The 26962-nt window shown below is 45.6% G+C and overlaps 1 protein-coding gene across 2 annotated transcripts; it reads left to right on the forward strand.

The window, feature by feature from the left end:
- The first annotated feature begins 3241 nt into the window (after positions 1–3241).
- Positions 3242–24577, forward strand: wdr76 (WD repeat domain 76). 2 transcript variants are annotated; one of them, XM_085968383.1, is made up of 14 exons: positions 3242–3377; positions 3673–4005; positions 6407–6505; positions 10452–10516; positions 11393–11519; positions 12578–12667; positions 13738–13781; positions 13885–14038; positions 14565–14726; positions 15825–15943; positions 18063–18161; positions 19219–19371; positions 20228–20281; positions 22717–24577. In XM_085968383.1, exons 2-14 carry the CDS (start codon positions 3676–3678, stop codon positions 22979–22981), a joined length of 1761 nt encoding a protein of 586 aa, XP_085824509.1. In that variant the 5' UTR covers positions 3242–3377; positions 3673–3675; the 3' UTR covers positions 22982–24577. The 2 variants fall into 2 exon arrangements, with proteins under 2 accessions (XP_085824509.1, XP_085824510.1); XM_085968384.1 differs by lacking the exon at positions 3242–3377 and adding an exon at positions 3395–3480.
- The last annotated feature ends 2385 nt before the right edge of the window (positions 24578–26962 follow it).

A 26962-nucleotide genomic window follows, 5' to 3' on the forward strand; every position in this document is an offset into this window, starting at 1 on the left:
TTGGAAAAACATGCACGATAACGTACAGCATATAAAGTAACTTTGACAATGCTTATCGTCAGTTACAACCAGGTCAGAGGTGGATTTCTTTGCATGCTATTTTTAAACGTTTTGCAATTAAATTGCCCATTAAAAATAAAGTGCCTGCGAAGATCTATTGATCTCCCAAGTCCTGGTGGAATGAGTCCCTAGGGGAAGGAAGACAACCGAAAGATCTGATCTAGTGGATGTACAGGTTAACCATGAAAGGCAGCCCTTGACAGCTCTGCTGTGTTCTGCTTTATTTGTCCTGTACAGTGCAGACTGTAGCCACTGAATCAAAGTCATCAAGGTGCAGAATATCATAGAATCAAAACAGCACGGAAGGAGCCCATCGTGCTTGAGCAGGCTCTAGCGTCAGCCGTGGGTCGCTCGCTCGCTCTCACCTCTGAGTCAGAAGGTTGTGGGTTCAAAGTCCCACTCCAGAGACTCGAACACAAAAATCTAGGCTGACAGTCCAGTGCAGTACTGAGGGAGTGCTGCACTGTCGGAGGTGCCGTCTTTAGGATGAGACGTTAAACCGAGGCCCCGCCTGCTCTCTCAGGTGGGCGTAAAAGATCCCATGGCACTATTTCGAAGAAGAGCAGGGCGTTATCTCCAATGTCCTGGGCAATATCCCTCAATCGACATCGCTTAAAAAAAAGATCATCTGGTCATTATCATGTTGATGTTTGTGGGAGCTTGCTGTGCACAAATTGGCTGCCACGTTTCCTACATTACAACAGTGACTACACTTCAAAAGTACTTCATTGGCTGTAAAGCACTTTGGGATGTCCTGAGTTAGTGAAAGGCGCTATAGAAATGCAAGTCTTTGAAAGAGCTATCCATTTCGTCCCACTTTGCTGCCCTTTTCCCATAGCCCTTCAAATTTCTTCCCATCAAGTGGAAATTCAATTTCTATTTGAAAATTACTACTGAATCTGCTTCCACCACCATTTCAGGCAGTGCATTCCAGATCGGTGGCATAGTGGTTAGCACTGTTGCCTCACAGCGCCAGGGACCCGGGTTCAAATCCGGCCTTGGGTGACTGTCTGTGTGGAGTTTGCACATTCTCCCCGTGTTTGCGTGGGTTTCCTCCGGGTGCTCCGGTTTCCTCCCACAGTCCAAAGATGTGCGGGTTAGGTTGATTGGCCATGATAAAAATTGGCCCTTAGTGTTAGGGGGGATTAAATACGTGGGGTTACGGGGTTACGGGGATAGGGCTTGGGTGGGATGGCTGTCGGTGTAGGGACCGGGTGCTAGGGTTTGGATGATCAGCCATGATCTCGTTGAATGGCGGAGCAGGCTCGAAGGGCCGAATGGCCTACTCCTGCTCCTATCTTCTATGTTTCTACCACAACAACTCCTACGTTTACAAATTTCAGAAAGTCTAGATGACATTTACAGTGAATTCTTGTAGAAAATTGTAAATATATCGGCCGTTCCTTCATAGTCGCTGGGTCACAATCCTGGAACTCCCTCCCTAACAGCACCGTGGGAGCACCTTCACCACACGGACTGCAGCGGTTCAAGAAGGCGGCTCACCACCACCTTCTCGAGGGCAATCAGGGATGGGCAATAAATGCCAGCAATGCCCACATCTCAGTAACTAATTTTTAAAAATGTATGTTCCAACAAAGGATTAGTGAAATTTTACAAACCATGCCTGACTGCGCTGGAGTTTGGATATGTATTTGTATGCAAGGTATGTTTTTTTTTAGTTCTCCCTCCCCAAGCAGAAACTCCTTTTGATGAGGGAAGGTGGCTTTCCCAGAGATGGGATTGGTTCCTGGCTAGTCCGAGCTGCAGGCACAGAGTTCAAAAGCAAGAAAGTTATGAACCACCTTTATAATAAACACTGGTTTGGCACAACTGGAGTATTGTGTCCAATTCTGGGCACCACACTTTAGGAAGGATGTTAAGGCCTTAGAGAGGGTGCAGAAAAAATTTACGAGAATGATTCCAGGGATGAGGGACTTCAGTTACATGGATAGACTAGAGAAGCTGGGGTTCTCCTTGGAGCAGAGAAGGTTGAGACGAGATTTGATCGAGGTGTTCAAAATCATGAGGGGTCTGGACAGAGTAGATAGAGAGAAACTGTTCCCATTGGTGGAAGGGTCGAGAACCAGAGGACACAGATTCAAGGTGATTGGTGGAAGAGCCAAAGGCGACATGAGGAAAAACCATTTTACACAGCGAGTGGTTAGGATCTGGAATGCACTGGCTGAAAGGCTGGTGGAGGCAGATTCAGTTGTGGCTTTCAAAAGGGAGTTGGATAACTACTTGAAGGGGAAACCTTTGCAGGGCTACTGGGAAAGAGCAGGGGAGTGGGACTAGCTGAAGTGCTCCTGGAGAGCCAGCATAGGTTCGATGGGCCGAATGGCCTCCTACTGTGCCCTGACCATTCTATGGACGGCCTCCTCCTGTGCCCTAACCATTCTATGATTCTATGAGTGGCCTCCTCCTGTGCTGGGACCATTCTCTGATTCAATGAGTGGCCTCCTCCTGTGCCCTGACCATTCTCTGATTCAATGAGTGGCCTCCTCCTGTGCCCTGACCATTCTCTGATTCAATGAGTGGCCTCCTCCTGTGCCCTGACCATTCTCTGATTCAATGAGTGGCCTCCTCCTGTGCTGCGACCATTCTCTGATTCAATGAGTGGCCGCCTCCTGTGCTGGGACCATTCTCTGATTCAATGAGTGGCCTCCTCCTGTGCTGGGACCATTCTCTGATTCAATGAGTGGCCGCCTCCTGTGCTGGGACCATTCTATGATTCAGTGAGTGGCCTCCTCCTGTGCTGGGACCACTCCATGATTCAATGAGTGGCCTCCTCCTGTGCCCTGACCATTCCATGATTCAATGAGTGGCCTCCTGTGCTGGGACCATTCTCTGATTCAATGAGTGGCCTCCTCCTGTGCCCTGACCATTCTCTGATTCAATGAGTGGCCTCCTCCTGTGCTGGGACCATTCTCTGATTCAATGAGTGGCCTCCTCCTGTGCTGGGACCATTCTCTGATTCAATGAGTGGCCTCCTCCTGTGCTGGGACCATTCTCTGATTCAATGAGTGGCCTCCTCCTGTGCTGGGACCATTCTCTGATTCAATGAGTGGCCTCCTCCTGTGCTGGGACCATTCTCTGATTCAATGAGTGGCCTCCTCCTGTGCTGGGACCATTCTGTGCGAGTTCCAAGATGGCGGCTGTGAACAAGGCCGAGTGAGGGGCGGAAATGGCGTCGCCTGCGGGGCGGAAGTGACGCGCTGCCGGCGGGAAGCCGGTTTAACGGTGGCGCCAGTGGGCGGGAAGCGGGTGCGCGCGCAGCCCAGGGGAGCCGGCACCGGGCGTAGCGACGCTGAACTGAGGTCAGTAAAGAGAGCCTGCAAAACCAAATCTAGCTTATATCATCAAATATCTTTCATAACCCGGGGAGGGAGAGAGTCGCTCCGCACTGGCTGCAGAGTTTGAGTAAAGTTGCTGCTCTAAGTTCTGTCAGTTGTCAGAATTGGTTCAAATGTCGCCTCAGATTTGGTTCAAATTTCGCTTGAGATGTGGTTGAAGTTGTGCCTGGGATGTGGTTGAAGTTGTGCCTGGGATGTGGTTGAAGTTGTGCCTGGGATGTGGTTGAAGTTGGGTCTGATTTGTATCTCTCTCTCTCAGGAGATGAAGGCAGCCGCCGCGGAGACTGGGATCAGGCGCTCGCTGCGCCAATCTGCCGCCGCCGCCGCCCGAGAGATGCCCCGCAACAAGCGCCCGCCGGCGGCCGCCTTCCCCAGCCCGGGTGGCGAGGGCGCGGCGGGCTCCGAGTCACTGGCCAAGAGGCTGAGGCGGCGAGCGGACGAGGCCGCGAGTAGGCGAGTGCCAGTCGGGGCGGCAGAGGTCCCCGGACTGGCTTCCCCGCACAAGCAAAGCGTCCCGGCCCCCGAGAACGGCGGCTCCTCGACAGACAGTGACCAGGATGGTTACAGCAGCGAAGAGGAGTTTCCTTTAGCGGTAAGAAATGTTAACCCCCCCCCCCCCCCCCCCGTTGGGTTTTGCTTTAACTCCCTCTGTACTTTATTATATATGTAAATCACTAAAAAGAAAGACTTGCATTTATATAGCGCCTTTCACAACCACCGGACGTCCCAAAGCGCTTTACAGTACTTTTTGAAGTGTAGTCACTGCTGTAATGTAGGAAACGCGGCAGCCAATTTGTGTACAGCAAGCTCCCACAAACAGCAATGTGATAATGACCAGAAAATCTACTTTAGTGATGTTGGTTGAGGGATAACTATTGGCCAGGACACCAGGGAGAACGCCCCCTGCTCTTTTTTAAAATAGTGCCATGGGATCTTTTACGTCCACCTGAGAGGGCAGGCGGGGCCTCGGTTTAACGTCTCATCCGCAAGACCGCCCCTCCGATGGTGCGGCGCTCCCTCAGCACCGCCCCTCCGACGGTGCGGCGCTCCCTCGGCACCGCCCCTCCGACGGTGCGGCGCTCCCTCAGTACCGCACTGGGAGTGTCAGCCTGGATTTTTGTTCTCAAGTCTCTGGAGTGGGACTTGAACCCACAACCTTCTGACTCAGAGGTGAGAGAGAGAGCGACCCATTGAGCCATGGCTGACCTAAACTTGAAGGTGACTGATTTGCAGGGCTGTGGGGAAAGAGCAGGGGTGTGGGACTAAGTGGAGAGCTCTTTCAAAGAGCTGGCACAGGCACGACTGGCTGAATGGCCTCCTTCTGTGTTGTTAGATTCTTTGTGGGTAATCAGAGGTAAAATCAACCAAGGCTTTAAACTTTTCTAACTAATTTTGGTTTTATTAACATTAAAATTTGAGTTTTACAAATAGAGTATTCATACAACCTTAATTAGAAGTATAACTCAAGACTCCGAATGGCCAATTCTTCAGCGGGAGACTGAAGGGTTAATTCTCCATCGCCATCCTGCGTGCTGTTCTCTAGTCTGTCTTGTCTTTCACTTTAGAACGGCTGCCTTTATATCATTCTTGCTGACAAAAACAAACTTTCCAGTAATTTTCCATTCCCTCTCCCATGGTTACACCGAATGCTGCTACTAAACAGCACCGGGCACAAGAGTTTCTGCTTTGGACGCAGTCGACAATCCAGGTGTAAATTGGCGCTAGTTTTGAGAAGTGTTTTTTTCTCAAGTTTCCGCTCAAATTCATTTGCATATCGCCGAACGTAAAATCTGCCATGAACCAGCGCAATTGGGCAGCGTCTTAGAAAGTCATTTTAAAAAATTGCATTAAATATATTCCATGATGATGTATTTAAAAGTGGTAACTTGGTGCAGTTTGATCAATACAGCTGAAAATGGGTTTATCACAAAAAGTAAGCCTTTTTAATCGGAGTCTCGTCCGCCACCTGTCAGTAACCTGGTTTAAAATGACTACAAAAAACTATACAGAACTGTTTGCTAGTTACACTGGTGTACAGTAATCAGTTTCTTAGTAAATGAAAAAGAATAATATTTAAAAGCTTTTAAAACGTGTCTATTTGTGCCCTTGCGCCTATATATTAAAAAAAAAGCGTAATTTTTGCAGCTTCCTCGAAGACCCACAAATGAGGGCAATTAGCGGTAACTCGCCACGGTGATTAATTCGATCCGGGGGAGAGGGCGGGATGGCTTCCAGCACGATGGTTATTAAACGAGCACAAAAGATCGCGGAAACGCGACTTGCGCTGGACGGAATTTTTGCGCTGGTTTGGCCAATTTGGGGCGAATGGCGCTGAAGCCTGGTGGAAACTCCACTGCGGTTTTCCCACAGTCTCTCAAGCCCCCATTCGTTGCCTTCCAGTTTGCATAATGCTTTTCCAACTTGGCCAGCCTTTCCAGCACGCCTTCTTGAACAGTCAGTTTAACAGTTCGACTGCAGCATAAAAGATTCATTAAAACATCTTGCACCTGTATGATGTATTGTGGATTCCCGCCCGACCACTTGGATTCCAGATAAACATCAACCAGTCACGTGTTTGCCACTTGCTGCTGGCAGGTTTTCAGGAGTTGAGTGCAGAGCATCACTCAGGCTTCCTGTTCATCATAACGTTCACTCTTTCAAATCACATACCTGATGCACCTTGAGCACTTTTTACAGGAGATCCACTGTCTCGGGGAGCGAGTGGTCTGATGAGTGAGTGGAGGTGGTTTGTGGAGGGGGGGCGGGTTTAAGCCTAGCCTGCGGGGGAGGTAGAAGATTTAGGGTTTCTGAGTGGAGGAGATGAGAAGGGCCTGGAGAGTGACACAGTATTATATAGTATTTACAGTGAGCTGCTATGAGAGGAAGCAGCTGGGTTTTATTCAGTGATCAGGGATGTGAGTGTGGGTAGTGAGTGATGTGGGAATCTATTCACTGGAGGACCTCGCACCCTTCAATTCTAATTTATTTTTTAGTTTCATGGCCAATCTGAGGAGCTGTCGGTGTACGAGAGGAAGCGGCTGAATAACATTCAGGAAAACGCCCAGTTCTTTGCATCTTTAAACATGCTGGAGGTAAGAAGGACCAGGATTGTGTTCGGTGTGCAGATCACATCGGAACTGACTTTGCTTGTCTATAGCCAACCTGCTCAATGTCTGTGTAATCATTTATCATCGAGTCTACAGGTCAGAGTTCCACCAGCAACACTTTTTGAGGTATCCTCTGTACTGTGTATAAAGTTCAGGATTTTCAGTTTTGATTTATTTTCAACAATAAATTGCCAGATTTTAATATTCTGAATCTGTAAACTTGGGGTTAGAGCATAAGGTGCCACATAAAAGATTATTACATAAGATAAGGGCTCATGGGGTTGGGGGTAATATAGAAGCATCGATAGAGGACTGGTTAATGGAGAGAGAACAGAGAGTCGGGATAAACGGATCTTTTTCAGGTTGGCAGGCTGTAACTAGTGGGGTGCCGCAAGGATCAGTGTTGGGGCTTCAGCTATTTACAATCTATATTAATGACCTAGATGAAGGGACCGAGTGTAATGTATCCAAGTTTGCTGATGATACAAAGCTAGGTGGGACAGTAAGCTGTGAGGAGAACACAGAGCCTGCAAAGGGATATAGATAGACTGAGTGAGTGGGCAGTAAGGTGGCAGATGGAGTATAATGTAGGGAAATGTGAGGTTATTCACTTTGGTAGGAAGAATAGAAAAACAATATTTTTTTAAATGGTGAGAAACTTTCAAATGTTGGTGTTCAGAGAGATTTGGGTGTCCTCGTGCAAGAAACACAGAAAGCTAGCATGCAGGTACAGCAAGTAATAAGGAAGGCAAATGGCATGTTGGCCTTTATTGCAAGGGGGTTGGAGTATAAGAGTAAGGAAGTCTTGCTCCAATTGTACAGGGCCTTGGTGAGACCACACCTGGAGTACTGTGCACAGTTTTGGTCTCCTTATCCAAGGAAGGATATACTTGCCTTGGAGGCAGTGCAACGAAGGTTCACTAGATTGATTCCTGGGATGAGAGGGTTGTCCTACGATGAGAGATTGAGTAGATTGGGCCGATACTCTCTGGAGTTTAGAAGAATGAGAGGTGATCGCATTGAAACATGCAAGATTCTGAAGGGGATTGACAGGGTAGATGCTGAGAGGTTGTTTCCCCTGGCTGGAGTGTCTAGAACTAGGGGGCATAGTCTCAGGATAAGGGGTCGGCCATTTAAGACTGAGATATGAGAGAATTTCTTCACTCAGAGGGTTGTGAATCTTTGGAATTCTCTGCCCCAAAGGGCTGTGAATGCTGAGTCTTTGAGGATATTCAAGGCTGAGATAGATAGATTTTTGGACTCTAGGGGAATCGAGGGATATGGAGATCGGGCGGGAAAGTGGAGTTGAGGTCGATGATCAGCCATGGTCTTATTGAATGGCGGAGCAGGCTCGAGGGGCCGTATGGCCTACTCCTGCTCTTATGTTTTTATTAGGTTGATCGTTGATTATTTCAGACACTCCCATTATATTGCAGTCTAGCACATGGTTGGGGGAGCTGAGTTGTTTCTGGTTGTGATTTAAGTGAGTTGAACTCAAAACATTTGTTGTTTTCTGAGAGGTGGGTCACCTGGCATTGCAGACATTTGAAATTTGTTCCTATTAATCATAACCGTGCTTAGGTGACCAAAGGCTTTCTAGGGCTTGCCGTGTGGAAATCTGTAGCGATGGTTTGGGCAGATCTGGGATTGTTCTCCTTAGAGCAGTGAAGGTTAAGAGGAGATTTGATGGAGAAACTGTTTCCAGTGGTAGCAGGGTCAATAACCAGAGAACACAGATTGAAGGTAATTGGCAAAAGAACCACAGGGGAGATGAGGAAACATTTTTATTTACGCAGCGAGTTGTTGTGATCTGGAAAGAGCTGACTGAAAGGGCGGTGGAAGCAGATTCAATAGTAACTTTCAAAAGGGAATTGGATAAATACTTGAAAAGGAAACATTTGCAGGGCTCTGGGGAATGAGCGGGGGGAGTGGGTCTAATTGGATGGTTCTTTCAAAGAGCCGGCACAGGCACGATGGGCCGAATAGCTTCCTGTGCTGTATCATTCTATGATTCCATGTTCTAGTGCATAACAACTCCGCATATTTAACAACTGTATGCTTCAAATCTCTGACCTACGGGAGAGCAAGCTGTGGTGGACAGAGTTGTGCAGTAAGGCCAATGTGTAGCCTGGCTCTTCTACAGGCACCACAAGGTAAAATCAGAGGACAGGATGATGCTGCTGAATCTGTCTTCAGAAAGATTTAGGTGTCCTCGTACAGGAAACACCGAGAGTTAGCCTGCAGGTGCAGCAAGCAATTAGGAAGGCAAATGGCATGTTGGCCTTTATTGCAAGGGGGTTGGAGTATAAGAGTAAGGATGTCTTGCTGCAGTTGTACAGGGCCTTGGTGAGACCACACCTGGAGTACTGGGCACAGTTTTGGTCTCCTTATCTGAGGAAGGATACATTTGCCTTGGAGGCGGTGCAGCAAAGGTTCACTAGATTGATTCCTGGGATGAGGGGGTTGTCCTATGAGGATAAATTGAGCCTATACCCTAATTATCTAAATGGAGAGAAACTGCAAAGTGCTACAGTACAAAGGGATCTGGGGGTCCTGGTGCATGAAACACAAAAAGTTAGTATGCAGGTGATCAGGAAGGCCAATGGAATCTTGGCTTTTATTGCAAGGGGGGTGGAGTATAAAAACAGGGAAGTCTTGCTGCAGTTATACAGGGTATTGGTGAGGCCACACCTGGAATACTGCGTGCAGTTTTGGTTTCCATATTTAAGAAAAGATATACTTGCTCTCGAGGCGGTTCAGAGAAGGTTCACTCGGTTGATTCCGGAGATGAGGGGGTTGACGTATGAGGAAAGGTTGAGTAGGTTGGGACTCTGCTCATTGGAGTTCAGAAGAATGAGAGGCGATCTTATCGAAACATAGAAGATTGTGAGGGGGCTTGATCGGGTGGATGCGGTGAGGATGTTTCCACTGATGGGTGAGACAGAACTAGGGGGCATAGTCTAAGAATAAGGGGCTGCCCTTTCAAAACTGAGATGAGGAGAAACTTCTTCACTCAGGGTAGTAAATCTATGGAATTTGCTACCCCAGAGAGCTGTGGAAGCTGCAACATTAAATAAATTTAAAATGGAGATAGATAGTTTCCTAGCAGATAAGGGAATTAGGGGTTACGGGGAGAGGGCAGGGAAGTGGACGTGAGTCTAGATTCGGATCCGCCATGATCCTATTGAATGGCGGAGCAGGCCCGAGGGGCCGTATGGCCTACTCCTGCTTCTACTTCTTATGTTCTTATGTACCCTATGGAGTTTAGAAGAATGAGAGGTGATCTCATTGAAACATATAAGATTCTGAGGGGCATTGACAGGGTAGATGCTGAGAGGTTGTTATCCCTGGCTGGAGAGTCGAGAACTAGGGGGCACAGTCTCAGGATAAGGGGTCTGCCATTTAAGACTGAGATGAGGAGGAATTTCTTCACTCCGAGGGTTGTGAATCTTTGGAATTCTCTGCCTCGGAGGGCTGTGGAGGCCGAGTCATTGAGTATATTCAAGGTGGAGATCGAGAGATATTTGAACACTAGGGGAATCAAGAGATAAGGAGATTGGGCTGGAAAGTCGAGTTGAGGTAGAAGATCAGCCATGATCTCATTGACTGGTGGAGCAGGCTCGAGGGGCCGCGTGGCCTATTCCTGCTCCTATTTCTTATGTTCTTATGTCGCTCCAGCTTACTCTGGACTGAGCTGAGACCAGATGCGTTAGGGTGCACTAGGCTAAAACAAGTGTTGCTATCCTTACTTCAAAATATCCATACTGCTCCGTTCAGAGATCTGACTGGGAGTGTGTAGCGATCCTTGGTCCATTCCTTACTCTCACGCGGCCTGTCTTTGACAAAGCTCAAACCGTTTTAAGTATATCGGATATTAATACAAAATACAATCTGCTGATCCACAAAGGAACTTGCTGCTCTTGTGTTACAGACTGCGAAAATGCTCCGGGATATCGGTAAAAAGGTGCCAAGAAAGAGACAGAATATACCCAAAAAGTAAGCTTTTAAATATGCTGCAATTTGTGCAAAGTTTAGTATTAAGTATTTTTGAATTGTACAACACCTGATTATCTGTGCAGTAATAACCTTGTAAAAGGCAGTCAGCATCAACACAATAAGAACATAAGAAATAGGAGCAGGAGTCGGCCATTCGGCCCCTTGAGCCTGCTCCGCCATTCAGTAAGATCATGGCTGATCTTCTACCTCATCTTCACTTTCCTGCACTTTCCCCATATCCCTGGATTCCCATAGTGTCAAAATCTATCGATCTCCGTCTTGAGTTCAGACTGACCGATTTTCCTCGAGTCTCTGAAGAGCGTGACATCCCAAGGAGACTGGAAAGCCCAATGACGTGGTGTACCTGGACTTCAAAACAGCGACGGCAAAACTCTGCACGAATGACAGCATCAGCTCGCATTTATATAGTGCCTTTAATGTAGAAAAAACGGTGAAGGAACTTCTGTGATTCATAAGGAAAACAAAAGGTTCACAGCTGTGGGGGTTCATGGTAAATCTCAGGAATGAATAAAAGAGGTGCTTGTTAAAGGAGTTATTGTGGGTAGGGGAGTGGTGAGAAGGTGCCCCAGAGATCAGTATTGGGGCCGTTACTGTTTCTAATTTAAATTGATGACTTGGGATTCAGAAACTCCGTGCAAATTGGTGAAATTGCAGGTGATGCCAAGCTAGGAGGGGCAATTGATGCTTTGGAGGCAATTCAGGAAATATAAAATGGATTGGACAAATGCGTAAGTGAGCAAACCGTGGCAGGTGAAATTTCATAAGAAAAGTTAATCATTGTTTTACCGGCTTTTAACTGTATTTTTATCTTGTGTAGCTTAATTACAAGTTTTTGTTACTTTTTTTGTCTTTTAGAGAGAAGCTTAAAAGCACGGGAGAGCAAGCTGTGGTTCGTCGGTCCATGCGCCTGCTGCGGTTGGACCCTACTGGCTCTCCAATCCCTGAAGCACCCATAGAAATACAAGTGAAGTCTGAAGAGAGGGTGGGTCTCACTGTTCTCCTATCTCTAAATCCAGGATTTGTATCAAGTTGGTCGTTCTTTTGTGCGTGTCAAGTTTTGGGGGGGAGGGGGGTTAGTGCTGAGGGATACTTTGCACCCCATACAAGCAACAGGCACCCGGTAGATGTGGGATAGCAATCACGCTGCTCTGTCCCACCAGTGCATTTTAACAAGAACCCTGGTACAATACCCTACGGTGTGATGTTTCCATTTCCGACTGTGTATGTGTGTGCGTGCGTGTGTGTACTTTTTTATGCTGGCCGCTCAAGTCTGTTCGAAACTGAATTAATTTTCTTTCAAGTGGGATCCTTACTTTTACCTGGAAAGGAAATGTTCTCTGTCAGCTGGATTGGAAGCCTGAGAGATGAACTTTCAATCCCCATCTTGTATTTTTAGCAGATATGTTACCTAGAAACCTTAAAATCTAGGTTAATGTTTCAGGTACAGAGAATCATCGGAACCAGTAACTTCTCTATCCAGGCTGCTAGCCTCTTTCTTTCCAAATATTGGATGACCTGCTACATAGTTCCAACATTTTCCGCACTCCAAAAGTAATGTTATTTGGAATGCAAAAAAATGAGCTAATATTTTCACCATCACAGTGGAGTCTGCTCCAGGGGTGGGGGGGGGCAGGTTTTTAAATTGTCTGTTGTGATTTATGTACAGTAGTAGCATCATTTGACTGTCCAATCTATGCTTATTGAATTTCAAGGATGTAGTAATGCTTGAGGTTTTTTTAATTGCATAACCAGCTGTCTAAAACTAGTACATGTAGACAAAGGAAGGAAAATGGCACACTATAACTTGAATGGTGAGACTGTGGAACTCGCTACCACAGGGAGTTGTTGAAGTCAATGGTATAGATGCATTTAAGGGGCGGCTAGATAAGCATACGAGGGAGAAGGGAATAGAGGGTTATGCTGCTAGAGATAGATGAGGAAGGATGGGAGGAGTCTCGCGTAGAGCATAAACACGAATGGCCTGTTTCTGTGCTGTATATTCTATGTAAGTTATATTATTCTCTCGCTCTTTTTCCACAGATTTCTGGACCTCTGAAAATGGTTGCAAATGCTGAAGAGGGCAGCAAAGTAACTGAGAGCCTGATGAACATGTGGCTGGAAATTAGCCAGGTATTCTGTTTATAGTTGAACTGGGACACTGATTTAACTAGTTTGGGGTGCAGTTATCTAGCCAATTGTCCTGGTTTGGTTCACTAGCCAGATGTCCTGGTTTGGTTCACTAGCCAGATGTCCTGGTTTGGTTCACTAGCCAGATGTCCTGGTTTGGTTCACTAGCCAGATGTCCTGGTTTGGTTCACTAGCCAGATGTCCTGGTTTGGTTCACTAGCCAGATGTCCTGGTTTGGTTCACTAGCCAGATGTCCTGGTTTGGTTCACTAGCCAGATGTCCTGGTTTGGTTCACTAGCCAGATGTCCTGGTTTGGTTCACTAGCCAGATGTCCTGGTTTGGTTCACTAGCCAGATGCCCTGATTTGGTTCACTAGCCAGATGCCCTGGTTTGGTTCACTAGCCAGATGCCCTGGTTTGGTTCACTAGCCAGATGTCCTGGTTTGGTTCACTAGCCAGATGTCCTGGTTTGGTTCACTAGCCAGATGCCCTGGTTTGGTTCACTAGCCAGATGTCCTGGTTTAGTTAACTCTATCCAGTTTTTAAGTCTTATTTTAACTTGGCTGTCACCCAAACGTTTCAGTGGATTCAGGCTCAGTGTATGGACAGACTGATCCTTGAGCAGGAATTTAAAACTTGGCCAGTAGTCTTTATATATTATAAAAGATAATGATGCTCATCCTTTTAAGAAAAACCTGCTTTATATTGTGTTCTGCTGGGTAAATACTTGAACAAAAGCACTTTCCAAAATTTGTGTAAAACCAGGTGTGTAAATTGGCGCTTAATATATTTTATTAATATGAAACAGAGTATAACTTGTACAACCATGAGGTAAAAGATGACGAATATCACTGGGGCTTATTAGCCAGTATTTTCTCAGCATCTTAACCGTTGCCCAATATTGTCTTTCTTTATGCCTCTCCCCACCCCAAAAAAATGTTAACATTAAAAGCTTAATTCTGGTGTTTCATTTAAAATGAAGTAGAGAATGCTGACAAGCTAAACTGAACTATATAAAGAAAAAAAGGACCCTGGTTTGTCACTAGCTTAACACTTGCTACTCTGTCACTAAAGGGGGAGACACGCATTGAAGAAAAGAAACCAGTTGAATTGAAAAAGTAAGTTTCTCAAGTTTAAAATTGATTTTACATAAAAGCTATTTCCAATTTTTAAATGTTTATTTTTGATAAACCCTTCCCTCACCCTTGTTCCTCTGACTAGGTACAAGTCCAGTTTGAATAGGATGACCATCCAAGAAGGCTTTGTTGCAAAAGTAACACCAAACCGAATCTGCTCGCTAGCTTTTCATCCGTCTCCGCACAGATTCCTGGTTGCTGCAGGAAGCACTTATGGATATGTTGGACTTTGGGATCTGGTCAGTAAGCACTTATTTTTTACCATTCGGGATATAAGAAAGAAAGGCCCTTGCATTAATATAGTGCCTTTCACGACCTCAGCACGTCCTAAAACGCTTTACAGCGAATGTAATTTTGAAGTGTAGTCACTGTTGTAATGTAGGAAAGGCGGCAGCCAATTTATGCACAGCAAGCTCCCACAGGCACCAATGTGATAATGACCAGATCATCTGCTTTAGTGATGTTGATTGAGGGATGAATATTGGCCCAGGACACTGGGGAGAATGCCCCTGCTCCTCTTTGAATAAAGCCACAGGATCTTTTACATACATCTGGCCAATATCACATTGCTGTTTGTGGGAGCTTGCTGTGTGCAAATTGTCAGCCGCGTTTCCTATGTTACAACAGTGACTACACTTCAAAAGTACTTCATTAGCTGTAAAGTGCTTTGGGACATTCTGAGGTCGTGAAAGGCGCTATAGAAATGCAAGTCTTTTTTCTTTGTGATCCAATTTTGATTGAACCCCTTTGCTTTTTTTTTTGCAGAGTTCTCAGGCTGACGATGTGCTTGCTGTCAGTCAGTTCAAGCCTCACTGCGGCAGTGTTAACTGTTTGCACTTTTCCCCTTCTAACTCTGCTGAGCTACTGTCACTGAGCACCGATGGGAGTATTCGCTGTGGAAATGTAGCTGCTGCTGTCTTTGACGAGGTAAAATGCACTAAAGATCTTTGAACTCTCTCACTTCTTATTGACGAGCTTTGGGCTTTACTTTAACAGGAAGCTTGGGATGTGTTGGTGTGGCTTTTTGATACAAGAAATGTGCTGCGCGGCTCCTCTGTATGAAGTTTGTTTGAGCCCCTGCTGTTCTGGCCACCTTCAGCACAGAGGAAAGAATATCACACAGGGAAGTAGGAATTCTCCAGCTGCAGTCACACTGGGAACTCAAGTACCACTTGCTGGAGTGTCACTTCCAGTGAAATGAAATATCGTGCGGTGTACGGCAGTCAGTCTCTGAGAGCTTGATAACTGAGCAGCCCTGTTGGTCAGAAGCAATGTTCCCTTTAAATTAAGGGGCTGCGCTCTAGAGCTCCGGCTCGCCGGCTTTTAAATAGAAAAACCACTCGTACGCGGAATTTTGAATGGGCAGCGCAGCCGCTTTAAAAATGAAAGGGAACGTTGGTCAGAAGCACGATTTTCAAGGAGGAAACTTGAAACTGACTGGAAGAGGTGGAGTTAAAGCCATCAGCACTGAAGGGGGAAGCTCCCATGCAGTCGTGCTTCTTCCTCATTCTTTCATAGCATTCTTTTATATATTTTAGAAGTGACAAATCGTTCTGGAGGGGGAGAAATGCAAGGAAAATGTCCTATAGGAGTTTAAATCCCTGTACTTTCAGGATACAGTCTACTGTTAATTAAAATTATTTTTGTGTTTTAAAAAAAATTGAATTATCCAGTAATTCAAATGGAGTGATTTAGAATTATTAGCAGACTGTACAGCACATACGAGCCATCGCTACACACCAGCCCCTCCTTTCTCCTGTCGATGCTGTCTCCACAAGGAAAGGTCTGGGGTCATCTTTCCTTTGGAATTGCTCGTTCAGTTCTAACCTGTGACTTCTGAGTTGCTTTTTCCTCATTGCTCAAAGAAGTCTGGACTTTGTTTACCGCCCACCCTGTTAAAGAAACTCCTCCAGTTAAAACTGCATCTGAGGAAATCGGTGCATCTTTCTGACTTGTTTTGGTGCTCTACATTTCCTAGTGTCCAGTTACATTCAACAACGTCTCTTGCGCTTAACCTGTTCCTAGGTGTATGTGTCCGACACGTGGAATGCCTCTTCTTTTGACTTCTTGGCCGAGGATGGTTCCACCTTGATTGTCAGTCACTGGGATGGAGATGTGGCAATAGTGGACAGGAGGACCCCACGGTGAGCATCCGTTAATAAAGACATGTCTCGCTTTTTATAAACCCTTAGGTAAACAGTTTGAACCCTTTACTCAATTACTACTTTTAGTCACTCTTCATTGCACTTTGTCAATAATCTTTACCTTTCTTGATAGCCGAAGGCGATGACTCTTCAGGTTTTATTTTATTTGCTCTCGGTACGTGGCCGATGCTGGCAAGGCCACTTTGATTTCCTATCGCTAGTTGCCCTGAGATGTGGATGGTTTACCTTCTTGAACTGTTCCAGTCCTTGTGGCGATAGATGGTGCTCTCAGAATGGTGTTGGGTAGGGTGCAGCGACACATGCGGCAGTGTGAGCAGAGTTACTGAAGGTGTAGGTTGACACGGGAAAAGACCCTGGCTGGCTGTTCAGGTGGATGTGAGAGATTCCACGGCATTATTCGAAGGGGACGTGGACCTAGTGCCCTGGACAACATTCGGCCCTCAACCAACCAGCAGAACAAATTAGCTGGTCATTTATCTCGTTGCTGTTTGGGGTCCTTGCTGTGTGCAAATTGACTGCACTTTAAAATAATTGGCTATGAAGCACTTTGGATATGAAAGGTGCTAAATAAATGCAAGTTGTTTTTTGCAATACTCTGAAAATCTATACTGAGTGGGCTTTCTTCGACATGTTTCAGCGGGGGGGGGGGGGGGGGTGTTCCTTCGGATTGGTGTCACTGTGGAGAGGCACCTATACATACATCTATGTATATATTAAAGTGCGCACTGCACATGCTCAAATCGCAGGGTTTGTCTCCCGCTAGCGCCAGCACTGCTGCAGCCGCTGCCGGGTCCATGCCCAGACTTTGGGGAGAGGCTGAAGCTTTAATGTAAAAACTTGAATAAAGGTAAAGACACACAGAAATAGTCAGTGGGTAAATTTAATCATGTTGTGAAATATGTCATTTTGAATATTTTCTTTTTGTTTAATATCTTATTGTGGACATATGAAATTTCAGCTAACTGGAAAAAAACATCAGGTAAAACTTTTTTCTGATTTTATTTTGAGTGATTCGGTTCATCAGCAAACCATGTTGGTGAAATGCTTCCTGTTTAATGGTTTTTTTCATTAGAAGTGTTTACAGAACAATGTTTAAAGATAACATAAAAATGGTGACATAGGACGCACATTTCCTGCCTCAAATTTTAATTCCTATGTAAGCTTTTTACTGAAAGATTGTTGTAAAGTGACCTGGAGTGAATACTGACGGTGATTGTAAATGTTCCATTTGCCTAGGAGAAATTTTTCTTTTGTTTCCAGAATACTTGGTGCTGATTGTAACTCTGAAACTAGCAGATCCTTAGCCTGACACACGTAGCATTTGGGCCCCTTCCCCGATGGCAGATGTTTTTTCCTTAATCCGAGGTGTTGCTAAACCGTAGTTAAGTCCAGATGAAGAATCGGGACTAGTGCAGGAGCTTGTACAGGGCCTTGGTGAGACCACATCTTGAGTATTGTGTGCCGTTTTGGTCGCCTTATCTGAGGAAGGATGTTCTTGCCATGGAAGGAGTGCAGCGAAGATTCACCAGGCTGATACCTGGGATGGCAGGAATGACGTATGAGGAGAGATTGGGTCGATTGGGCTTATACTCACTGGAGTTTAGAAGAATGAGAGGGGATCTCATTGAAACTTATAAAATTCTGACAGGACTGGACAGACTAGATGCAGGAAGGATGTTCCTGATGGTCGTGGAGTCCAGAACTAGGGGTCACAGTCCCCTGGATAAGGGGTAAGCCATTTAGGACAGAGATGAGGAGGAATTTCTTCACCCAGAGAGTGGGGAACCTGTGGAATTCTCTACCACAGAAGGCAGTTGAGGCCAATTCATTAAATATATTCAAGAAGGAGTTGGATATATTTCTTAAGGCTAAAGGGATCAAGGGATATGGGGAGAAGGCAGGGACAGGGTACTGAGTTTGGATGATCAGCCATGATCTCATTGAATGGCGGCGCAGGCTCGAGGGGCCGAATGGCCGACGACTCCTATCTTCTATGTTTCTAGGAGCTGTTAACACTCATTTCTGTTGCTGATAAAGGCAACATGTACACATCACTGAACTGAATGTAGTTTCTATTTTCTTGTGCAACTTTCTGCAGCACTTCAGGAGAACTGGATGTGTATCTCGGTATAAACACTCTCCGGACAGTCAGTGTTCACCCGGTGCATCGGCAATATTTTGTAACTGCTGGAGCCCGGTAAGCTCACTTTTTTCTCTGCACACCACTAGACCACAACCTCCGCTATATAGCATACACTGCTTGGCTCCCTCTAATAGAGGAACTATATTAAATGTTCTTCCTATAACCTGGCATTCACTTTAATATAAAAAGCTTTTATATCATTCTCAAAAGAACACTTTATATAGCGGGAACCTCTTTTCAAATGTGCTTCTCTCATTTGTGTGAAAGTATTGTGCATCTTCGCCACTTGCCCACAAAGTGGGGTTTATACTGAAGGTCACGCATCATTTCTGTGCGCTATTAACCAGTTTATTTTAAATGAGCGTGCACAGGCATGAAAATAGCACAGCCAGGAATGTTGTATGAGTGTACTAAGTGTTTGTACAAGAATCCTAGAGCCAGGCCGTTCAGGGGTGATGTCAGGAAGCACTTTTTCACACAGAGAGTAGTGGAAATCTGAAACACTCTTCCCCCCCCAAAAAGCTGTTGAGGCTGGGGGTCAAATGAAAAATTCAAAACGGAGATTGAGAGATTTTTGTTGGGTAAGGGATACGGAACCAAGGCGGGTGGATGGAGTTAAGATACAGATCAGCCGCTATCTACAGGAAACTCTCGTTTAAACGGCACCTAAATATCCGGCATTCTCTATTAACCGGCAAAATTCTCACTCTGAAAACAACACCTCAATAACCGGCAATGTTGCCGAGTCCGAGTCTCCCGCAGTGGCCGAGTTAGTCAGTGGGGGTAGTTCTCCAAACTGCCACTACTTGGCTTCTTGGCGCTGTCAGAAGTCCGAACACCTCTGTAACAGGAGTCTGACTCTTTGTTAAAAATAGCCTCGGTAGATAATCCTCTCCGTCATTCGGAATTTTTAATCAACCGGCACCATCCCGGTCCCGTCGGCGCCGGATACCAAAGAGTTTCCTGTAATTGAATGGTGGAACAGGCTCGAGGGGCTGAATGGGCTCCTTCTGTTCCTATGTTCCTAACGCCACTTGGAAATTCGACACCAATGCGTTAAATAAATTAGTTACTGGTTGAAAGGAAGAACCTGACCCTTTTTTTTTGCCAGGTGTGCAACTATTTATGATGTTCGGAATCTAAAAGCTTCAACCAAAAAGGCTGTAGCACACCTGGATGAGCACAGCAAGAGAGTAAGCTCCGCCTACTTTTCACCAGTTACTGGTAATCGAGTGGTGACCACCTGCATGGATGATAGGATCAGGTAAGCCAATCAGCTTCAGAGTGAGCATATCTGATGTGCAAAAGTTAAATTGTACAATTAAGAGAACTTTTTTAAAAATTGCAATGGCTAAAGTTTGCATTTTTGATTGTGTGATTCCTCTCATTATCAAGGCCTCCCAGATCAGTTCTAGAATTAATCAGCTGCAGTGGTGAAGTTCTCTACATTCTGTCACTCCAGTCTGCCATGAGAGCATTCCCCCCCCCCCCTAATACACCAGTCACAAGTGTGACATTTCCATTTCCTGCCATCCTCTTGGGCTGTTTCGGGGCATGTGCTACAGACTCGTAGCATTGCCTTGAGAGGACGGGACTGCAGGATGGGGATTGGAGGTTATATAGTAGAGATTCTGTGGTCACACCTTGTCTTGACAGTAGGCAATATTCCGTGCTAGAATATTGAAACATGACTAACCGGTGAACGGTTTTACTTGGAACAGTGGTTTATGACTTTTGTGGACCGGCTGACTGGGAATGGGTTTTGTTTTATGTGATTCTTTACAGTAAGAGTGATGAGGATAGAATTACATGGAATTAACAACACAGAAACAGGCCAATTGGCACAACTGGTCCGTGCCGGTGTTTATGCTCCACACGCGCCTCCTCCCACCCTACTTCATCTCCTCCCATTAACAGGAGAATTGGACTGTTCTGATTTGATAGATTAATTTACCTCGAGCCCGTCATTCTAAGGGAAAGCATTGATCTGTTTGTTTAGAATAAGAAAGTGGGATAATTTCTATGAAAAATGCCTTTGGGTTTTATTAGTTTTGATATTTATGCAGCAGTGTTCAAACTAGGTCAAATCTTTTTAACTGTCTTTTAATAATTTGTTGCAGAGTATTTGATACCAGTGCCACAATTCCCAAGATTCCTCTTGTGACGTCAATAATGTAAGTGAAAGATTTTAGAAATAACAGATTAACTTGTGATGTTTTGCTATCAGATGGTGAAGTTGGAATGAGGTCCTTCTGGAATCCATTCACGTTGCTGAAACTCCTGTATTTTGGTGTAATATGGTTTACTTTAGTTCACTTTGGTATCCCGCTGTAAACCTGCCTTCTCGGCAGCTTCCCAAGTGTCGGGTTTGTCATCCCTGAACAGACCCGACCTCAGGCCTCGGGCGACTGTCTGTGTGGAGTTTGCACATTCTCCCCGTGTTTGCGTGGGTGTCCTCCGGGTGCTCCGGTTTCCTCCCACAGTCCAAAGATGTGCGGATTAGGTTGATTGGCTATGATAAATTGACCCTTAGTGTTAGGGGGATTAAATATGTGGGGTTACGTGGATAGGGTGGGATATGTGTTGGTGTAGGGGTTACGGGGATCGGGTGGGATATGTGTCGGTGCAGGCTCGATGGTCCGAAATTGTCTCTATCTGCACTGTGGGATTTCTGTGAAGCGGCGGGTCAGCCAATTTAGATAGTTAAAAGGTAGTTAAGCAGGATTTTCCCATGTACTTACCATTTTACCAGCTTTTCCACGGGTTTCCCAGCGCACGGGGATCACGTCAGGTAAGTAGGTCGGGTGTTGTGTCAGCATGGACTGATTTACTAACCTGACAGCTGCAAATGTTCTATGAAAGCTCCAATTTCATGGGTCTTCACTTTCCAAGGTTAGAAACTGTTGCTTCCTGCATTTGGAAGACAGATTGAGCTTTATGCAGCTAGCAAGTGTTTGGAGCAAACTCTCTATCCAGTGTCACCTCATTGGAACAACCTCTCTCACCATTGATAGATCGCTTCTGTCATCAAAACCTCACCTGCCATCTATTCCATCAGCTTCGGTGCCCCTGAAAAAATCTCACCTTGGTCCTCAGAATCCCAACGCCAGCATCGCCGGGCACACCAACATCCACACCAATCTTCTCCGCAATCAACTGATATTGCACAGGAAACAGGGCATCATCACCCGTGCACATTGCTGCCCGGGACACCAGCGATGGCCTCACCATGTCCAGATTGACTTCAGTTAACCCTGGCTGTCACATGATGCACCAGGTTGGCACCACCCCACACCAACACCATAAAGCATGCCTATAATGCCCAAGCCATTCCTTTCACACTCTTCACCATTGGCAGGGGGGAAACGTTAAGTCTCACCATTCACTGGAATTCACTGAGACACTTCCAAAGGTGCACACAAATCTGTCCAAGATGGCAGTATGTTGAAAATAAAGATTTCACTGCTTGACAACACATTAACAGAAACTTTACACGAACATTGATTAAAGCACACAAGTACCTACCCTTGTGTGTTGTTAGTTTGAATGATTGGACAAGGATGAGTGTGAGGGGTGTCTAGTGAGAAGGGGAAGTGATAACGTAGATAGAGAGGGATGGATGGAGGTGTAAGTTGGTGTAAGGATATGCAGGAGTGGGGTAGGGAAGACACAGTAATGGGGATGTGATGAGTGGCACAGCAGGATGAGGTTAAGTGTGGCTTTGCAGTAACATTTCGTGATCTATTGTGATCATTGAAAGGTTTGCGCCACTGCAGCCTGGTCCTCCTGACCACATCCCTGCTTGTGCCCTCCTGTGCAGTGTGCAACCAGGCTGCGTTAGTCTCCTGGGGAGGTGGCTTCCACCTATGGAAAGGGCAGAGAACCTCCCTGCGTGCTGTGACTTCATTAGTGTATGGAGAGAGTCATGGGAAAGCCTGGGTGCAGCTGTGCACCTTTGTGCAGTGCTTGTCAGTGTTTGCAGCACCTCAATGCTGTAGAACACTGACAGCACAACTGTCAAAATGAATGTGAACATGGCCCCTTTAAGGAAACCGGCTGATGAAACGTCATCAAATCCGCTTCCTATTAATTGGCCGGGAACCTCGCAGGGCGGGCTTAACTAACTCAATCAATGGAAAATCATGTTGGAGGCCGGGATCGAGACAGATATGGGGTCCCCACATGCCACGGACCCGCCGAGGTTGGAAAAATCCAGCCCCCATCTGTCCAACTTCCAAAATAGTGACAGGAGAAGAGTATTCTCTCAGAATCCCACCTGCGGAAAACCGAACATAGCACAAAACCCAGGTTCCACAGGTGAAGGGATCATGTTCTAACTGTGTACACTTTGCCTCGTTCCTTCTCAATCCCGCTCGGTGCCATTGTGTTTTGATTGTATCTGCTAATAGCATAGATGCAGTTAAGGGGAAGCTAGATAAGCACGAGGGAGAAAGGAATAGAAGGATGTGTTGATGGGGTGAGATGAAGAGGAATGCGAAGAGGCTCGTGTGGAGCATAAACACCGGCACGGACCAGTTGGGTTGAATGGCCTGTTTCTGTGCTATGTAACTAGATTGTTAACTTTTTTTCTTGTTTTTGTTTTAAACAGCCATAACAATTTCACCGGACGCTGGCTGACTAAATTCCAAGCTGTGTGGGACCCTAAAAAGGAAGATTGTTTCGTAGTGGGTAGTATGGTCAAGCCGAGGCAGATTGCTGTGTTCCACAGTACGGGCTCCAAAGTGCATGAATTCAGGGACGCGGAATGGCTGGTGTCCGTGTGCTCCATTAATGTCATGCACCCGACGAGGAATGTCTTGGTTGGTGGAAACTCCAGCGGACGCCTTCATGTCTTCAGGGACTACTCGCGCTAAGTGGATAGTTAGTGAAATTCCCCGCAGTATTTGAGAGCCAGCTCTTGCAGTCGTTGTAACGGTAGAGTAGGCGTCTTGCCAGGTTATGCTCCATAGGTTGTAAAGGGGAGTAATCCTTTGGGAGGTGTGAATTTTGTTTGCCCTGTTCATTTATAAATTACAACCGATACAAAAACATCTTAAGTGCAACAGCAGAGTCGATCAAATGACGTGTACAAAATGGGAGGAACAGGCTAAATTCCAAACTAGGAATCCTAACAAATCAATGACTGGTCTCTAGCCTAGGAGAATCGGAATAAGCAGATGGAATAATTAAGCACTTTTACTCTAGTATTGCCTCCTCTCTAAAATCACCATTGAGTTGGCAGGAATCACCTTAGTCTCTCTTACCTGAGAGGAGACATTTAAACTGTTCATCGTGAGAGGACAGTGGCTATAATGAAAGTAGAAAAATATTAGGCCACATTAGAATGTCATTCCCAGTGATTATAGAACATTGGATTGGGAATCTGGGTCAGACCGACAGACTGGGCTGCAGTTCCCAATGCTCCCGATCTTGTGTAGTCTGCCTGTCGGCGACCCAGACCTGTCTGCTGGTTCAGTATGTTTTATCTGGTGGCTGTCATTTGCACTCAGTGCTCCCACACCAATCGGAGAGGAGCCTGATTCCTGCGGAACTTTTAATTACATTGAAATGTCAGGATTGGTGCGTGGCCACAGCAGGGACACTGTTCACTTGCTGCAAGCCACTCCAGACAGATCCACTACTACACTCGAGGGGGTTTTGTTTCTTCTGGAGACCTATGAAAGCTGGAGGGCTTTCTTGCTGTGGAAGTTGGAATTAAGAAAATTATAAACCATTTTTTTGTGGAAGTGATGGAGATAAACATTTCTTTCCTTCCCTCCCACTGCCTCAGAAAAAAGAACTGCTGAAAAATGTGTGTCAATTTGATCTTCCTTCCACCCCATCAGTATGCTGATATTTTCCATTGTATCTTGGTTGCAAGGTCAAAAATAACAGGAACGTCAGTTTTCTTCTGTCTGCCTAATGCAATTTTTTTCAGTAAAGGTTCCATAATTACTCGGAATTAAGTTTTACTGTTGCCCATTATGTTTCAATTTCCCCTCCTGTATCTTCTGTTGATGGGGCACCACTCCTCTCTCTCCTAACTATGCTGACTGTATTTATCACACTTGGCAACCTTTTGCAATAGCTTAGCCACCGATTTGTGGGACCAGATTTGCACGTGCACATAAAATGGCAGCGATCAGCAGGTGGAGAGTGGTTACTGGGGGTCTGGAAGTTCGGTACGAGCAGATTGTAGGCCATATTCTCACCGCAGATCCCACTGATCAGAATGCACTGCTTAATTTTTTCTAAAGAGGGTTAAAAGTTACTTTTTTTTCCCCCCTGTGGGGAATGTTCAAATTCTAAAGCTCTAGGACGTAGCAATATTTTATATTTGAGGGCAAAGACCTCAAGAATTCTTAGTGCATAGGTGAGTGAGCTGTTTAATATATTCATGCTACACTTCCAATAACAAAATATGGAAGAAGTTTAAAAATATGGTTCAAATAAAATTTCCTTTTTTAAAATCCTGCAGTTTGTGTGCATTACTGAATGCCTGTTTTTTAAGGTAACCTTCAGAGTAAGGTACGGTAGGGCAGTGCTTATGTTACTGAACTAATAATCCAGAGAACATGAATTCAATCCCACCATGGGCAGTCTACGAATTTGAATTCAGTTTTTTTTAAATATGGAAATAAGCTGTTATCTGTAAAAGTGACCATGAAGCTGTCAGATTGTCGTAAAAACCCGTCTGGTTCACTGATGTCCCTTTCAGGGTAGGAAACCTGCCGTCCTTACCCGGTCTGGGCCTATAGGTGACTCCAGTCCCACACCAACGTGGTTGCCTCTTAACCGCCCTGTGAAATGGCCTCACAAGCCACTCGGGGCAACTAGGCTATGGACAATATATTGCCAGCGAGGCCCACAACCTGAGAATGAGCAAAAAACTATGGTGAACCAATTTTCAACATGAGTAACCGCTTTGCGGAACACCTCCGTTCAGTCCGTAAGGGTGACCCCGAGCTTCCGGTCGCCTGTCATTTTAATTCTCCGCCCCATTCCCACTCAGACCTCACTGTCCTCGGGCTCTTGCATTGTTCCACGGAAACCCAGCGTAAACTCGAGGAACAGCACCTCATCTTCCGATTAGGCACTTTACAGCCTTCCGGACTCTATCAAGTTCAACAATTTCAGATCATAACCTCGGCCCCATTACATTTTTATATATTTTTATCCACACCTTTGTCTTGTGCCCTTCCCCCTTTTTCTCTCTCCCACATGGCAGCTGTCTCTCATTCTGCCAGCGCGTTTCACACCTAATCTAGAGCCGTCTTTTGTCTCTCCACTAGTCCGATCATCATCTCGTCTGGTTTTGAATACCTCCTTAATGTCTCTTCACTTCTTCTCTTTTGTTCTTTCATCCCCATTTCCCAACCCCCAAACTGGCCTTTTAATCGGTTTCATTTCCTGTGTTTTTTCAGTCCTGACGAAGGGTTTCGACCTGAAACGTTAACTCTGTTTCTCTCTCCACGGATGCTGCCTGGCCTGCTGAGTTTTTCCAGCATTTTCTGTTGTTATTTCAGATTTCCAGCATCCGCAGTGTTTTACTATCGTTCAACATGAGTAACCTGTCTTCCCACAATATCAGAAAGTCACACTACAATCATTTGTGTTGCACAGGTACTTTTACCTGCAATAGTTGATTTTTATTAAATGTAAATGGCTTCATGCAACAATTTATTTAACTATTTTCATGAGACTTAAACACACAAACACTTGCACTGGTTTGGAGCACTGCAATATTTAAAATGGATACTGTTTTGGCATGACCTCACCAAATGATCTCGCTGTTTACAAATCAACTCCATCTATAGTTATTTCAAATTGCTGCAGTTATTTTTTTAAATAAATATGTATATTCATGCTCGGTATGCCCTGAGCTCGGTCTGCTGTGTCCATTCTGGTGACCTTGCCAGTCTAGTAGCGGGCAGACAGTTCTGCTTAAGTCAAGGAGAATCAGTTCATGGGCTACTCTCTCTAGACGAGTCATAATTAATTATTAAAAACACAGGAGGAGGCCATTCAGCCCCTCCAGCCTGTTCCACCATTCAATTAGATCATGGCTGATCTGTACCTCCATTTACCCGCCTTTGTTTCACATCCTTTGATACCCTTGACCAACAAAAATCAATCCACCTCCATCCTGAACGCTCCAATTGACCCCCCCCCCCCCCAGTATCCACAGCCTTTTGGGGGGGAGTTCCAGATTTTCGCTACCCTTTGTGTGGAAAAAGTGCTTCCTGATTTCACTCTGAAATTGCTTAGCTCTAATTTTTAAGATTGTGCCCCCCTGTTCTAGATTCCCCCACTAGAGGAAATAGTGTCTCTGTATCTACTCTATCGAATCCGCTAATCATAGTCAACACCGCAATCAGATCACCCCTCAACCTTCTAAACTCAAGGGAATACAAACCAAGTTTATGCAACCTGTCCTCCTAATTTAACCCTTCAAGTTCTGGTGAATCTGCGCTATGCCCCCTCCAAGGCCTATATCTCCTTGCTGAGTTGCAGTGCCCAGAACTGAAAGGAGAACTCCAGATGGAGTTTGACCAACAGAAGCCTCACTTCCTCACTTTTGATTCCAATCCCCTTGAGATAAAGTCCAAGCTTCCATTATCCTTTTTGTACCTGTGCACTAGCTTTTAGTGATGTGTGTACTTGGACACCTAAATCCCTTTACTCCTCCACAGCTCCCAATCTCTCACCGTTAAGAAAATATTCCGATTTATCTTTCTCGGATCCAAAGTGAATGACCTCACACTGCCCCACATTGAACTCCGTTGGCCACTGTTTTGCCCACTCACGTAGTCTGCCTATGTCCCTTTGTAACTTCCTGCTCCCATCCACACGTG

The sequence above is a fragment of the Somniosus microcephalus genome, chromosome 27, assembly GCF_052327205.1.
Source record: "Somniosus microcephalus isolate GS21.2 chromosome 27, FLI_Smic_1.0, whole genome shotgun sequence".
NCBI classification, from domain to species: Eukaryota; Metazoa; Chordata; class Chondrichthyes; order Squaliformes; family Somniosidae; genus Somniosus; species Somniosus microcephalus.

Coding starts and splice junctions, on each gene's coding strand:
- wdr76 (XM_085968383.1), top strand. CDS start 3,676: ATGAAGGCAGCCGCCGCGGAGACTGGGATCAGGCGCTCGCTGCGCCAA. Junction 4,006..6,406: donor AAGAGGAGTTTCCTTTAGCG/GTAAGAAATGTT, acceptor TTTATTTTTTAG/TTTCATGGCCAATCTGAGGA. Junction 11,520..12,577: donor AAGTGAAGTCTGAAGAGAGG/GTGGGTCTCACT, acceptor CTTTTTCCACAG/ATTTCTGGACCTCTGAAAAT.